This window comes from Urocitellus parryii, chromosome 8, assembly GCF_045843805.1.
Source record: "Urocitellus parryii isolate mUroPar1 chromosome 8, mUroPar1.hap1, whole genome shotgun sequence".
In the NCBI taxonomy this organism is placed as follows: Eukaryota; Metazoa; Chordata; class Mammalia; order Rodentia; family Sciuridae; genus Urocitellus; species Urocitellus parryii.
In genome coordinates this window covers 152,171,159-152,188,196 of record NC_135538.1, presented here as the reverse complement: position 1 = coordinate 152,188,196, position 17,038 = coordinate 152,171,159, and the positions used below count along the sequence as shown (strand labels likewise).

General features: G+C 42.6%; 1 protein-coding gene across 1 annotated transcript in view; it reads left to right on the top strand.

Moving 5' to 3' along the window:
• The first annotated feature begins 9,347 nt into the window (after nucleotides 1–9,347).
• The window catches only part of C8H6orf62 (chromosome 8 C6orf62 homolog), an 11,271-nt gene continuing 3,580 nt past the window's right edge, over nucleotides 9,348–17,038 (top strand). The window contains exons 1-3 of the mRNA XM_026407700.2: nucleotides 9,348–10,960; nucleotides 12,495–12,671; nucleotides 13,818–13,940. Coding sequence (XP_026263485.1) covers nucleotides 10,832–10,960; nucleotides 12,495–12,671; nucleotides 13,818–13,940 — 429 coding nt within the window. The 5' untranslated portion in view covers nucleotides 9,348–10,831. The remainder of the gene's footprint in view (nucleotides 10,961–12,494; nucleotides 12,672–13,817; nucleotides 13,941–17,038) is intronic.

Sequence of the window (17,038 nt, the reverse complement as noted above, 5' to 3'; positions counted from 1 at the left end):
CCATTTTATCAACAACATATCAGAGTTCTACCTTCTTGCCAACAATTTTTAATTTTGGTTGTATTGGTGAGCATACAGTGATATTTTATTGATATTTCAATTTTCATTTCTCTCTGATGGACAATAATTTTGAGGACCTTTTTACGTACCATTGGTGTATTTTCTTTGGGGCAATGTTTGATCAAGTCTGTGGCTCAAATTAAAAAAGGTTATCTTTTTATATATTGCAAGGGTTTATAGATAGAGTCTAGGTTTCAGTCTTTTGTCAAAGTATGTTTTGGGGATTTTGTTCCCCATTGTAGCTTGCCGAGCCTGGTGTTTTGTGTTGTTGTTGTTGTTTTGTACTGAGGATGGAATCTGGGGGCATTGTAACATGAGGCACATCCCAAGCCCTTTTTAAAAATATTTTTTTGTTCTGAGACAGGGTCTCACTGAGCTGCCCAGGCTGGCCTGGAACTTGCAATCCTCCCTCCTCAGCCTCCTGAGCTGCTGGAATTACAGTCATGTGCCACAGTACCTGGTACCTAGACATATCTTTAAGAATGTTTTTGATGAACAAGTTTTAAAATTTGATTAGTCAGTTCTTTCTGGTTTGGTTTTTGCTTTCAGAAACTTTTTCAGGAAGATATGTTCCTGTGATTTCTCCTGCAGGTCCAGGGTTCATCAGTGTTCTGTGTGGTGTGAGGGAGGACTCAAGGGTTCTCCCCCTCCCAGTGGATGCCCAGTTGTTCTGGCACTATCGGCTGAACAGGCACGTTGGTCTCTGATGTCTGACAATCGCAGATACTGGGCCTGCTGCCAATCGGAGTCTGGTCCTTACAGTGACGGCCTGTTTCCCCCACTCTGGGTGCATGCGGGATCTTCTCTCCATCCCGTCTGATGTCATCTTGCTGTCTTTCAGCATGTCCTCTCTGGAGATCTGTGGCTCTCTCCACTTGGGAATATTTTGATGATTTCCTGGTAATCTGGTTACCTGTTTAGACCTGGACCTGCATTAGATCTCCAGATCTTTTAGGTTTTTTAAGTTTTTTTGTCTTTTTTTTTTCCCCTTTATGTCACATTTTCACTCCAATGAATTTTTTAACTGTGATAACCTAATTTTAATTCCCAATTGCTCTTCTTTGGTCTCTAATCATGCTTTATTTGTATCATTCCATTTATTTTTTAAAAAAATATTTATATTTTAGTTGTAATTGGACACAATACCTTTATTTTGTTTATTTTTATGTGGTGCTGGGGATCGAACCCAGGGCCTCGCACACACTAGGCAAGAGCTCCATGCCCTCATTTTATTTCTTTTTAAAATTTGTTTTTATTTTATTTATGTATTTTTTTTAGTTGTAGATGGACACAATGCCTTTACTTTATTTATTTTATGTAGTACCAAGGATTAAACCCAGTGCCTCACACATGCCGGGTAACTGCTCTACCACTGAGCCACAAAACCAGCCCTCTAGCATTCTATTTTGATTTTATGTATTTATTGTCTTCTGAGTTATCTCTGAGATTACTAATTTGGAGGTTTGAAAATTTCTCTTTCTGTTCCGCAAATCATTTCTCCTGCAGTCAGCTTTTATGTTTTTTTTTTCTACTTTAAAAAAAAATTTCACATAGCTGATTTCCTTTATGTGCCCAGTGAATTAGGGGTGCTTTTTAAAATGTTTAAATAGAGAAGCAAGTTGGTTTTTGTTCATATTCTCCCTATTGTTACAGTCAGTGCTGTTTTCCTGCCTGATATTTATCCAGAAAACAGAAGATGGGAAGTTCCAGGTTCCCAGTTAGAGGCTTCTCAACAGGGAGGCTGCCCTGTAGGAGAAGAGTGTGGAGAACCAGAGAGAGGAGGCCTTAACTCTACACCCACCTAGCACCAGCCTGCAGCACTTAGTTAAGAGTAATGTCTTCCGACTGTCCTCCTCTCCTTCTCGTAGCTCTAGTCCTTGTTGATTTAAACATGTATCCACAGCTCTTCAACTGTGTCCTGCAAGAGAGGAGAGACAAACGCCTGTGCTCAGGTTGCCGTCTTGTTGGTGTGTCCAGCAACCCAGCTGGGATTCCTGCCAGTGTCCCCCTTGGCTGGATTTGGCAGCCTGCTACATTGAAGAAAAAAAAAAGATATAAAAAGGAAAAATGAATTTAATGCAGTTTGATCCAACTGGGGAAAAAGCAGCCAGATTTCTTCTCTGCAAGCTCTGAAGAAGTGGTTATGATTTGCGGAAGCAAGCCGGGGTCTACACATAGGTGGCACCCACATGTGTGGATTCAGCTAAGCCACACTGGCCAGAGAACTTGTCACAGTTCAGCTTCCTTGGTGCCTGCCCCAGCCAGGCCAGGGAGTGGTTTTCTTAGTTTCCATTCTCGGCATGAGGAAGTTCAGGATGCAGAGAAGCAGTTACATGAAGTTGCTTTTAATTTTAAAGGAGCTCTGTTTCATTACCAGAGACCTTGGGTGAAGGCCCGGCCCGGGAGGTCCCAACAGACCAGGCTCAGCACTAGTCTCAATATTCCAATCAAAGAGATGAGCCATGTGAAGGCAGGAAAGGAACTTTGACCAGCCTGGCTGCTCTGGTAAGAACAGTGACCAAAGAGCTGTCTTCAAGGACTGACAGAAACTCCCGAGGTTTTACAGAAAAGGGAAGCGAAGGCACGGTGGGGGCTTGTGTGGCTGAGACAGTGTCGTCCTGGTCAGGCTGAGTCTGATGGATCATTATCTCAGTACTGGTTCTGGGAAGCTCTGGGGAGGTCACCGTGGCTAGAGGACAGGATTGCTCCATACGTGTGGGTGGGGAGCAGTTTCATCATGGGGCGATCCCTTCTGGGAGGCTTGAGGGTCCTTGTTGCTCGGAGGTATTTCCAGCCTTTGTCATAAAGATGCTTATCGATAGGGCCTGTGGTTCCTGGAATCCAAGGCCACTGCAGAAGCAAAAGTTACAAGAGGCAAAAGGAGTCAGAAAGGAAGAGTTGGTTATGTCAGTGACAAGGGCCTCCTTCAGCCCCAAACCAAAGCTTCATTCTGCTCTTCTCAGTGGTTTCCCTTTCTAACCAGCACCTTCCGCTGTTAGGCTGCTGTCCTGCTGTCTCGTGGATGTACCAGGCCAGCATTCGCTGACCTGTCCTCTTCCACAGATTTCATTCTTCTCCTCCTTCTCTTCTCTCACCCAAATCTAGTGAGACTCCTCCCAACCTTCAAAGCTGAACTGGAACATATAAATCCAACCTATTAAACCTGCTTTCATTTACCTCCTACTTTTCCTACTATTCTCTACCTGCTGGGGATTGAACTCAGGGTCGTATACATGCAAAGCAAGCACTCTACCAACTGAGCTATACCCCCAGCCCTCTGTTCTTAATTATATGTTCTATATTGCTCACTGTTTTTCAGATTTTATTATTGTGTAGATAACTACTTAAAGCTCTTTGAGAACAAGTAGTTATTTTTCTATAGCCTTCAAACCATACAGCACAGTGTGAATACATAGTAAATATTCAATAAATATTTGTTATCAATTAGCTTCTCTACTGTTTGCAGGAAAGGTAGGTAGATAACTGCTTATTTCTCTTTTCTTTCTTTTTCCCTGGAAGTAGTAGGAAGCCCATATTTGAACTGGAACTGAATTTGGGAAGCTCCATTTCAGGCAGAAAAAAATGCTGTCTTCTACCCTAAGGAAACAAGTTATACAACATAAATATCGCCTGCTGAAAGCAATGGCAGTAGATAACCATCAGTTTAAGCAAGTGAGTTAAGAGGGGTTTGGGAAAAGGCAAAGCAGGCAACCATGTGTGATTAAAAGATAGCCTTATAGTGTTTCCACGGTGAGTTCTCCTGGAATTGCCAAAAGTGTCTCCTTCAATTAAAAGGGTTAGAAGTCAAATAGAGGTAGAACAAGAGCAAAAAATTAGGTGTTGGGGGCATAGCTCAGTGGTTAGGGTGTGTTCTTGGGTTCAATCCCCAGCACCAAAAAGAACTGGAAGCAGCCTGCTCTGGTAGCCCTTAGTGCCATTCACCAGATCAACCTGGGAAAATGGCCAGGAGTTGAGAGGCAGTCTCATAACTTGCTTTGGTCAAAGAACGAGTGAGGATTCTGTCCTTCTAGAAGCTGAATGGGATCTGCTGTGTCTGTTTCCTGCTCCGCTGATCATGGAAGCTGGAATTCCCTATGATTCTGAAGTCCTGAGAGTCTGTAGTCCACAATCACCTGCGGATTTGTATGACTGATAATCTTTTGTTTATGACAAACAGTGTTTTCCATGTATAAACCAGTTTTAGGGTTCTATTTCAGTACAGTCTAGTCCAGGGGTTGGCAGACTACAACCTGTAGGCCAGGTGCTTCCTCGTGAAGTTCTGCACATGGCCACCCACATTTGTTTAAATATTATCTATGCCACTTTCAAACTGCAACCGGGTTGAGACCTTGAAACGTAGATCATATACCCTCCAAGTCTAAAATTTTCAGTGTTATTCTTTAAGAAAAAATTCACTGAGGGCTGGGGATGTGGCTCAAGTGGTAGCGCGCTCACCTGGCATGCGTGCTGCCCGGGTTCGATCCTCAGCACCACATACCAACAAAGATGTTGTGTCCGCCGAGAACTAAAAAATAAATATTAAAAATTCTCTCTCTCTCTCTCTCTCTCTCTCTCTCTCTCTCTCTCTCTCTCTCTCCTCTCACTCTCTCTTTAGAAAAAAAAAAAAAAGAAAAAATTCACTGTCCTCTGACCTAATGTGTCCTACCATAGAACTGGAGGTCTTAGGCAATTTCCCTTTTTCGGCTACATTCTGTCTTGTACACAACACAAAAGCTTCTTGTTTATAGTGTCTAGCTTCTAGAATGACACCAGCGGTCCCCGTGCCTTGGTATTCACACCTGGTACAGTCCCTCCCACACTGGATCGGGTTAAACCGGGTTATACTGCAGGACCTCTATGGAAGTGATGTGAGCCTGGGTCATGAAAGACATCAGAGCTTCCCTCTTACTTTGTCTGAGCCTACTCACTCAGGGAGGAAGTTGGCCCCCATGCCCACATGGAAAGATACTAGGCCTCCTGCGATCAGCCACCAAGCCTACAAGTTTCTTTAGGTCCTCAGTAAATAGTCTACCATCAAGAACGAGGAACGGTGGCACACACCTGCACACCAGCACTTGTGGAGCTGAGGTGGGAGGATCTTCTGAGCTTAGGAGGTCCAGGCCAGCCTGGGCAAGACAGTGAGACTACAATTAAAACATTCAGTGCTGACTGTATAGTTTAGGTCTACGTGAGATGAAGGTGATACCAAAGGCCCCCAAAAGAGTGAATGAAGGCTTCAAAACAAACTAAGTTTCTGGGTTTTATTTTATATATATATTTTAGTTGGACACAATATCTTTTATTCATTTTTATGTGGTGCTGAGGATCGAACCTGGGGTCTCGCACATGCTAGGTGAGTGCTCTACCCTTGACCCACAACCCCAGCCCCCGGTTTTTATATTCTTGATGAGCCCCTGTGGCTCTGCTGTGGACAGGAGGTCAGTGTGTGCTGAGAATGTGCTGACTAATCCTTGCTGGACAGTGAAACTCCATTAGCTCAGAGTCACAGTTACCTTAGATGGTGAATCTGTAAGTCTGAAAACTGGAGCCAAGACCCTTCATGACACTGCCTTTAGGATCACACCATAGAGTGATCCTAGAGCGGGTGTGCTAAAGGTAAGAGGCTGTCTCTTTTTAGGAGAGTGAAGAGGAGCTGCAAGCACTTGCTGGCTCTCTTGTCATGTGTAGGCTACCAAAGCACAAGCAAGAGTAATCATTTCTGAGCTTGTCCTCAGTGCAGGAGCCTGGGACACCTAGACTGGTCTGGGTTGTGTTTCTTCAGGGAGGAGCATGGCACCAAATCTTTACAAGGTGTTATTTTATTAAAGCACTAATACTTTGCTGTGGTACCTCATTTCAAAGAAGAAAATCTGATACAATATTCCTAATGGTATAATTTAGAACTCCTGAGGGGGAAATTAAGCAGATATTTTTAGTCAAGGTGTCACTATTTTTGTTCCACAAATCCCATTATGTTGGAAACAGCATACCTCTAATAAGCCGTTTCTTATAGAATGAAGTGCACTCTTTTCCATAGTTGGTAAAGTTCAATCTTAATTGAGTTCTTTCTGAATTTCATTAAGGTCATGGTTTTCAAAGAATTTCTGGGGGCGTAGCTCAGTGATAGTGTGCTTAGTGTGTACAAGGTCCTGGGCTCAATCTTCAGGAAGAAAAAGTTTGTGGATTACCCTTCCTATTCCGTGGCCATACCAAGTTGCAGAGAAAATTGAACTAGCAGAGTCTTCTTCCTCCAGGACACATGGCTGCTGTTTTTGGCTCATCCCACTAAGACCTGGCAGTTTCATGCACACAGTGTTGTAAGATTTGTTCTACATGTGTTCCAGGTACTCCAATTCTGTTTCACAGGTGCTGAGGCTAGAAGCTTCACGTTCTCCCTCAACATCTGTTCCATCCTATTTTTATGACATTTTAAGAGTGTTTTTTGTTTTTTGTTTTTATGGGCAAAAGTTTAAAATAGACATTTCTCCAAATAAGATGGAAGAATGGCCAATAAGCAAGCCGCTCAATATCATTTATCACCTGGGGAAGGGAAATCAAAATCACAAGATCCACTTTATACTCAGTAGGTAGGCTGTAATAAAAAAAGACCTACTAACAAATAGGTGGAGAAAATGGAACCCTCATATGCTGCTGGTGGGAATGTAAATTAGTGCCACCAATTTGGTGAAATCAGGCAGTTTCTTTGCAGTGCTGGGCATCAAACCCAGGTCTCCTGTATGCTAGGCAAGCACTCCACCATTAAGCCACATCCCCACCCCCTTCTCAAACCATTAAAAACAGTTAACATATGACCTAATATTTACATCCTTAGATATATACTCCTAAAGGAACTAAAAACATGTACATAGCTAAAAAGAAACAACCTAAAAGTCCATCAACTGATGGATAATATTATTCAACAATAAAAAAGCAATTAAGTATTTATACATGGTACAACATGGAAACTTTCTGCTAGTCAAAAAAGACCAGATACTGAAAGTCTCCATTTATATGAAACTTTAAAAAATGTAAATCTATAGAAACAACATAAATTAGTGGTTGCCTAGGGCTGGAAGAGAGGAAAGAGAATAACTGCTAGTGGGTGTGGGTTGTCTTCCTGGGGAGGATAATATAATGGTTGCAAAAGTGTGACTATACTAAAAACCATTAGATCATATACTTTAAATAGGGGAGTGGTATGTGACTATTTCAGTAAAGCTAATATTTAAAAAATAAGTTTTCATCCATGAAAATAATTACGAATACAAATTAGGGCCCAGTCAAGAACGAGCCCGTGTTTACACACAGGTTTCTCTTTTTAAAATCAATGTCATAGGGGCTGGGGATGTGGCTCAAGTGGTAGCGCTCGCCTAGCCTAGCCTGCGGGCGTGCGGCCCAGGTTCGATCCTCAGCACCACATACCAACAAAGATGTTGTGTCCTCCGAGAACTAAGAAAAAATAAATATTCTTAGAACTAAGAAAAAATAAATATCAAAATTCTCTCTCCCTCTCTCTTTAAAAAAAAAAATCAATGTCATAAATTATGTGAAATCTTCAGTTTTACCCATTTCCACACAGCTATATGATAGTGAAAATAAATCAGCATAACAACACTAGCACTGCAAGCTGTGACCTTTCAAAGTTAGAAACACTTTGGAAACCCTAGAAATCTCATCCTTGGTTTTGGATAATTTATATTGAGGGCTCCAATTTATATTGAACCCAATTGAGGTTCCAGTTATACCTTTGGCTCACGGGTTAAAAACAGAGTTATCACAATTATTATGTTTTGATTTCACATTCAGCAGTACTCCTAGGACGGGACCAGCGCGGCAGGCGCGGGCTGTGCTCCCTCCAGCTCCTGCGCTCTGGGCGAGGCGCTGACACTCAGTGGCCCAGGACCCGGGACCGACCCCGCCACACCCGCTTCACCCTGCGGACCTAAGGGTAGGGTGGGGGCTGAGGTCGGGGGATCCTAGCGGCAATGTTCTGACTGCAGGGCACCCAGGGCCAACTTCCCCGCGAGGTCACAGCAGCAGCGGCGACTGTGACCTTGCGCCCTCCGGTGCGCGCACGTGGGCCGCGGAGCGAGGCACCAACGCGGCCACTTTCCGCTGCACTGTTCAAACTGCAGCACTGGAAATGAATTCTCGGTTCCCGCCGCAAATTACCACGGCGCACAACCGCACAAGGACCACAGACGCTCTAAGTGAAGCGGGGACGTGCCGTGGCCTCCCAAGTACACGCCCCATCTCCTCTCCGCTCCTCCCTACCCTCCCGGCTCCCAGCTCAGCTCCGCCCAGACCCGACCCATGCCCCGCCCAAGGCTTCGCGGAGGGCGAGAAGCCGGGAGAGCGGCTGCATCCGGGTGCTTTGTGGGGCGGGGATGGGGCGTGGTTTGTGGCGTCAGGGGAGGGGCGAGCAGCCTACTCGAGGACTGGGACGCCCTGACGGAGCTACGGGGGGCGTGACCGGAGCCCTTCCACGCCCCATGGAGATTCCATGTCGGCGAAGAGGGGCGTTTCTCTTTTCAAATTCGCTTTGGAGGGAGGCGCTCCAGTTTATAACCTTTATTATTTATTCTGCTCTCGTTTTTTCTTCCCCGATTCTTGAGAGAGCCCTGCGCGCCTCCTGGCTTCCGGTCCTCCCCCCCTCGTTCTCGCGCAGGTGGTGCAATCCGCCGGCGCGCAGCCGCAGAGGGCGCGGGGCGGTGCCGGTGCGGGCGGGTGACGCAGCGGCCGTCGCTGCCATTTTAAGTTGTTTGTTCTTGCTGCTCTCCTCAAACGCGACTCTGCGCCGGACCGGGAGGCGCTAGACGCTGCTGCCGCTCCCGCAGCCACCGGTGGGGACGAGGCTGTGCTGCCGCGGACGCGCACCCGCCTTCCGGCGCCCGCTCTCGGGTCCGCTCGGCCTCTCCGGAGCCGCCAGCGACTGTGGGGGGACGGACTTGCGATCCGATGCTCGAACTGAAATAACTTTGCGGGGCTCGCTTCGCGGACAGACCTTAGCGCAGGGCTCCCCTCTCCTCCTCCCGCCGCCCTCCCTTCGCCGCCGGCGCGCCGAGCAGACTATGGGTCCCAGGCGGGGGCCGAGCGGCGGCAGCAGCGCGGGCGGCCGGGCCTCCGAGCGCTGCGCAGCGGGCATGGAGGGGCGCAGCTGGCTGGTGGTGTTCTCTTGACATGGCTCCCGCCCGCGCCGCGAGCAGCGCCCCCGCCGCCGCCGCCGCCTCCGCCGCCGCCGCCGCCGCCGCTCCGCCCGCAGGCTGCGGCTAGAGGCCGCGCCCGCCCCGCCGGCCGAGCCCCTGCCGCGGGCACGGTCGCCCGCCCGCCCGAGACCGCCCGCGACCCGCCCTGCCACGCACACCCGCCAACATGGTCTGCTGAGCGCGAAGGCGGCCCGACCGGGAGCTCGATTTTCTTGGGGGGTGGGGGGTGGGCCTACTTCACAAAGTCACTGCTATTAACACGATTATCTTCTTTTCTTCCCACTGACCCTCCCCACTTACCCTCTCCCGCCTACTCTACCCGGGCGGGAGTTGTTTCCACGATGAAATGAGTGAGAACCCGAGTGCTCCTGTGTCTCCCGTGGTGCGAGTGAGTCGCTGCCGCTGAAGGCAAGGGCGGGGGCGGGACCTGGGGGGTGGACGGCAGGTGGTCCCCGGGCGCCGCCCGGGATTTGGGAGAGCCCGCCACCTTGGCCTCAGCCATGCTCTCGAGAAGATAGGTCGCACTCCCCCATCCCGAACGGGGCGCACGCTCAGGGAGGCTCCCTGGGGGATGTAGGACTCGGGCGCAGGGCTGAGCGCGTTGGGGTCCCGGGCATCGACCAGGTCTGACCGCAGAGCCGGAGCAGTTGTTGTCCTGCAGTACACCCCCTTTCCCTCTGCCATCATGGTTCTCCTTGGCAGCAGCACTAGCAGCCGCCTGAGGGTGAAAATGTGGGTGATGGGGAAGTTGGTAATGACTCCGCTGTTTTTTCTCATGGCTCCTTTGGGCAACAGCTGTCCGCCCCCGGTGTACACTGTAGTTGATTGCAGGGAAACTCTGTACCTCTCCCCTTCTTTCTCTACTGATTTTGCACTTTTCTCTTTGCTCACCACCAAGTGTAATCAATAACAAGCACTGACGATACATAGCAATAGTGAAATCTGAAATAACTAAGAACTAATTAGGTACTACAGCCATGGATCTGGCTGGGTAAAATCCAATTGGATATTTCAGTTTCATTCACCTACCCTGTTTTGGTGTTTTTTTTTTTTTGTTTGTTTGTTTTGGTATTTGAAAAACAAGGATCACACTTTCTCCCTCCCCATTCCTTTTCTTAATCCCTTTTCTAAAAGGGGAAAATTCGAATGGGTTTCAAGGATTGGACTGGTGTCAGCTGTGTTTTACTGCACACCTAAATCCTGATAATAGGCTTTTCATTTCCCCTCAAAGCCTTTATTTTAGCAGTGAAGCCAAATGTGTTTTCCAGAAAGTTAGTTCAAATACTTTCTCCTCTTTCTTATTCCCCTTCCTTTTTCCCATCAATCCCCAAACATTATTGTCCAGACATGACTGGACAGCAGCTTTTGTTTCTTGACCCTGTAATATGACAGTCTGCTAATATTGCCAGAAGGTGCAGTTTTGGGGTTACAGTCGTGATTTTAGCTATTCAATCATATTAGCAGGAAAAAAAAATGACTTGTTTCTGTTGTACTTGAGTCTTAAGAAAAAGTGCCCATAGTTTAGTGACAATTTCCAAAGGCTTTAGTACCACCTGTATTTCAAAATGGGGGACCCAAACTCCCGGAAGAAACAAGCGCTGAACAGACTTCGTGCTCAGCTTAGAAAGAAAAAAGAATCTCTAGCTGACCAGTTTGACTTCAAGATGTATATTGCCTTTGTGTTCAAGGAGAAGGTAATTTAAAGTTCTTAATGTGAATTAGCACAAGTGATTATTGTAAGTGTATATTAGTTGTTACTCTTAAATAATTTATGAATATCAGTTCAAAGAGTGGTTGGAGAAAATTATTTTGTATGCTTTGTTTTTTACCCTTATGGCTGTTTCTGCTATTGGAGCAGTTGTGGTAAAATTATCAATGGAAGGGCCTGAAGTATTAATTGGTTTGGATATGCTTACTTCTAAAGCTTAGTAGTATCCACTTAGTTGACACAGACTGTGTAACATTGTAAAATCTTATGTGGAGCAACACAGGGAACTTTAGAACTAAATTTATCTAATGTAAAATAGGATGTTTGAAAGTGTTAAGTTGGAATCAATGTTCATATTCTAAAGTTAGCCTGTTTCTTTATTCATGGTTCATTTAATGAATTAGAATATAGACTTTAATTTTAAAATTAGCTAAATATTGAAAATGGTTAGTTTGTGTTTTAAAGTGTTTATTTTTTAAATTCAAAATGACATGAAGTTTAATTTTTTTTGTCTTATTCGATTAGTTTCACAGCTAAATAGTAAATGATGAGGTTTAGCTGGTCAAGGTGAAAGTGATGGAAGCACAATTTTTTTTGGCACCTTAAAGAACAGTTTCTTAAATTATCAACAAAGCTATTTGATGAGAGATTAGGTTATGAATGTAAAGAAGTGCTGCTTTGATTTCTTTCTTTTTTTTTCTCACTTTAAATGATGAACTAGTTTCAAATCAGAAAAGCATTTGTGTGGCATTGAGTATTTGGAAGTTTTATGAATTGTTACTGTACTCTTAACTCTGAAAGCTATTGGTATTTAAGAACACAATTACTGGAGTGATAAATAGCATTGCAAAGTGGTTTCAAAGTAATTTGCTTCGAAGTACTGAGAACTTATTTCCTCTTGTGCTTTTTATTTTTAACAAGTGGACTGCAGAATTCAAAAGACCAGATATTAATTGGAGATGCTATACGTAGCTTCTCTAAATCCAAGTGGTGACACTAGATCTTTGAATCATCTGTTTTAATTTTTGTGAAGATATGCTTATATTCTATGAATAGATGTTCATACAATTGCCTTGAATAGTTCATGACCTATACTTCAATAGTGAAGAACTTTATAAACTAGTTGGTGATGAGCACTTGATCTTGACTAACATTGAAACATAATTTGGTGTACATTTTCTTCTTCAAATATTGATATTTGAGGTTATATAATATTCAGAAAGAATAGTAAAATTGACCCATTTAAAAGATGAAAATATTTGAATGGCTGCTTTTAAATTTAGCTGCTTATAGAATCTTAAGTGAAATTATACCAAGACATGTAATTGTATTTTTTTTAAACTTTAGAGTTGTGTGTTTCTCATAGTATTTAAAAATTACTAAACTAAGTACTTGTTATGAAAACCATAATACTAAAAAAATGAGAAGCAAAGCTGAAAAATAAAGATACTTAACATTATGAGCTGGGTGTTTAAAGACTGTACTCCCCATGGGTTAATACCTTTTTTTTTTTCTTTTAGAAGAAAAAATCAGCACTTTTTGAAGTGTCTGAGGTTATACCAGTCATGACAAATAATTATGAAGAAAATATCCTGAAAGGTGTGCGAGATTCCAGCTATTCCTTGGAAAGTTCCATAGAGCTTTTACAAAAGGATGTGGTACAGCTCCATGCTCCTCGTTACCAGTCTATGAGAAGGGTGAGTTCTGTTGTCAAGTTGTGACCTAGTGGGTGAGGTAAGGTTTGTGAGTTAAACTTGCATTTTTCCCCCCTGAAAATGGGTAGTGACTATTGTGATGGATTTCTTCTTTTTACCAAGTATGTTTTTTTAGTAAAAGTATTTCTTATAATTATGAATTGTAATAAGTATAACTTAAAAGCAATTGACTAGATGTGCATGCATAAAATCAAAGGGCCAAGAGAAAAAAGAGAAAAGAATAATACCATCTATAGGTTTACTACAATTAATTTATTCTTTCACATATAGTTTATAAGAACATATATAAAAACTATATGATAAACACTGAATATATTAATATAAAACAGCTTGACAATAGGGGAAAGGGATAAAAGTGAATAATAAATTAACCAAACAAGACAAAGTTCAGGTAATGTCAATGATGACAGTCCAGCATGAGTTGAAGATGCTTTAAATCTAGTCCAAGTTGACTTCAGATAAAAGATGAATAACTGCTTATGTGGTATTATGCTGTTCAGGGTGTACACGGTTATTGAGAAGAATACTGTTTTGGGTTTCTCTTAAATAGGAAATTTAGTAGTTCTCCTGCCAACCTTCTAAACTTGGGTAATACAATGAAAGTTAATCTGAGCATACTTTAGCAAGAGATACCCACAATTAGTTGGGGTGTGGGAATGGTAGAGATTAGAGATAACCTGTAAGAGGTTCTTGGGCCTTTGAGAGTACATATACTGGCTATGATAATGGAGAATAGGCATGGAGATGGAAACAACAGCTGTGTCAATGGAGAGTAGGAGCAGGAATGAAGAAAAGTGGTTCGCTGTCAAACCTAACAAAAAAAATAGCATTTTAACTGATTAATATTAGGAGTTTGAAGATACCTTTGTTAAATGGGTTTATGTCATGCACTGCTGAATCTGGGACTTTATATGAGGAACATTGAACTGAATGTGTGGACAACACAAGATAAAAATTGAAATTGGGTCATGAGCTATCTATTCAGATTGTGTAGGCCTATTACTGTTATCTCTTAAGATATAAAATGGTATGATAGGCCTTTTGTACAGTGTTTTTGTAGTCAAACTTATAATTGTTGCTTGTTACGGTTTTGTTTCTTTTAAAAGAAAAAAAATTGTTATTTTATAGGATGTAATTGGCTGTACTCAGGAGATGGATTTCATTCTTTGGCCTCGGAATGATATTGAGAAAATTGTCTGTCTCCTGTTTTCCAGATGGAAGGAATCTGATGAGCCTTTTAGGCCTGTTCAGGTATTTTATTCTAAAATTAACAAGTTAAAACTGTTGAGTAAGGTCTGACTTGAGAAATTCTTTGCGTATATACTTCCTAATAGTTTTATTTCATGAGTCCTTCCTGTTCTTTTGACTATTATGATGTAAGAGAAGGAAAGTATTTGAAGTTTTGGACCCTTTGAGATTGAGGTTATTTTGTCTAATATATCTTTGAAATTGTGGACAGAGAAAGTCTTCCTCTCCATGGTACTGAGGTTTGAACACAGGCATACATTACCACTGAGTTACACCCCTTGCCCTTATTTTTTGAGACAAGGTCTCACTTAGTGGCCAAGGCTGACCTCAAATTCTCCTGCCTCAGCCCCTTGAATTTCTGGGATTATTGGCATTTGCCACCATGTCTGGACAGAGAAAATCTTTTAAGGTAGACATTTTATTTACAGAGGGAGCTGATGGATGAGCTTCAGAATATCTGACCCGCATCGTGCATACTCCTAAAATGGGTTTTTAAAAAAAAGTGTTCTAGAAACTGATGTGTATCTGAAACTATACAGGAGAGAAATAAGTTTAGTATTGTTTTTGGTGTTAGAAGTTGAAACAGGGCCCTAATTCATGTATTCTACACTCCTTGCCCCCTAGTATTAGGTTTTAATTGACCTTAACATTGTGCTGACTTCTGTCATTTGGTGTATTAGACAATTTCTAATGTTAGTTCAAGACACTTATGTGTTGGTCCTACTTTCTTGTAGACATAGAAAGTCTGCAAAAATATTAATTATGATTTGTGGTAAACCAGGTGGGTACATCTCCATAATTTTCTACAGTGAGCATGCTTTCACAGTCAAAGAATGGCATTTCAGGAACCATTTTAAGTATACTAAACTTAATAGTGGAAGGTTTATTCTAAAAGCTGAATATTTAGGAATATGAAAATTATTTTGTCACTTTAAAATATTTGTGTCTTTGTAGTGCTTTTGTGTGTGAATAGACTGTAGAAGTTGTTATACTCATCTACTTCCATGATAATATAACTATACATCTAAGATTCATTTCATAATAATTTTTATAGATAGGTCATAGTTTAAGTATGGTAACAAATATCATATTTAGTTGTTTTTAATAGATAGTATCTGAGTGAGATGAATATGCTAGAGAATATAAGTTGAATATAAAAAGGATGAGAATCAGAATAGAGAAGGAATGTGTGTAGTTGCAGAGCAGTGTGCCTCAATTCTAACCGCTCGTCAGAGGTGTTGGTAGGGTTTTTGTTTTTTATTCTTCCTCGAGGTGTGGGCAGTTGAACCCAGGGCCTTCCTTGCACATGGTAGGCAAGCATGCAACCACCAAGCCATATTCCCAGGCCAGTTTTTGTTCTTTAGTTCTTGATTTCCGATTGGAAGAAAGGAAGGTCTCCTTATTGTGCACAGTGTTTTTTCTTTTTGATTTTTGTAATGCTCGCAATCCAGCCTAGGGGCTTTGCATATGTAAGGCAAGTGCTCTACCTCTGAGCTGCATGCCCAGCCCATCACAGTACCTCTGAAAGATATCTAATTTATCTTTTTTGGTGGGGGGATTGGGGGTGGTATCAGGGATTGAACCCAGGAGTGCTTAATCACTGAGCCACATTCCCAGCCATTTTTACCTTTTATTTTTTGGGACAAGGTCTCACTAAGTTGAACTCCCAAATATTTTTTTATCTGGAATGGTTGAATTTGCAGACATGGAAATTCATGAATACAGAGGGTGGGCTGTATGTGAATATCTAGAAAGGAAGGCCTTAAATATAAATACTTAGTTCTTCAGGAAATGCAAAAAGGAACAACTTTTTACACTTCAGTATTATTTACAGAGATCATCAAAGGTTTCATAGTTTCTTGAATTCTCCATTTGGTCTTTTTCACTCATCATTTGTCCCTTCTTGTTGCCCAGATACATTTTGTGGAAGGATGAAGTTTTTTCTTCCTCACATTAAGATTGAAAGAATATTCTTAATGAATTTTTTTTTTTTTTTTTGGTGGTGCTGGGAATTGAACCCAGGACCCTGTGCATGTGAGGCAAGCACTCTACCAGCCTGGTAGAGTGTTTGCCTAGCATTCATGAAGTCCTGGTTTCCATTCCCAGTACCAAGTGAAAAAATATTGAAGGGGTTTATACACCCTCAGAAGTCCATCTGTGTGAGAAGTGGAAGTGTATTTCACACCTGGGCATCACATTTCAGTTAACGCTCCTTGACTGTCTTTGAGTAAAATGGGTTAGAGCCTTACAAATGAGGAAACAGAAGTTTAGAATACTTAGAAACAGTTACATAACTGCTGAGATACACAGCTGGGATAGAAAGACAGATTTTTTTTCTTTCCCTTTTTTTTTTTTTTTTTGTAGTGGGGATTAAACCCAGGGAAGCTTTACCACTGGGCCACATCCCCTAACCCTTTTTATTTTTTGAGGTGTTGTCTCACTAAATTTTTTAGGGCCTTGCTTTTTTGCCGAGGCTGGGCTTGAACTTGTAATCCTAAGAGCAATTAGAGTTTGTCTCCCAAGGGTCATTGGAGTTTAAAGTACTGTGGTGTGAGCCTTGGGCCAAGTAGGTTTGCAAGTAAGATTTTTATGAAACCTCGCTTTAAGATCGTTATTAGGATTTAGTCATGTTGATGCAGAGCTTCTTTGAAGATCAAATTATATAATAGTACTGTCCAGTAGAACTTTCTACATTGAAGGAAATGTCTTTTGTCTGAGATTGTTCAAAGTAGTGGCCAGTAGCCAAATGTGGCTAATATATCTTAGTTTAAGTAGCCATGTGTGGCTGTTGGCTATATATTGGACAGCACAGGTATGTGGGAATGAGTTCAGCAAGTGTTTCAGATAGTCTTAACATTTGTAGTTACATAAACATTTGTATGGACCCTCATTGTTATACAAAATTACATATAAGAGGAAGTGAGGGAAAAGGGAAAAGAAAAACAAGAGAAATGAATTACAGTAGATGGGGTAGAGAGAGAAGATGGGAGGGGAGGGGAGGGGGGATAGTAGAGGATAGGAAGGGCAGCAGAATACAACAGACACTAGTATGGCAGTATGTAAAAACGTGGATGTGTAACCGATGTGATTCTGCAGTCTGT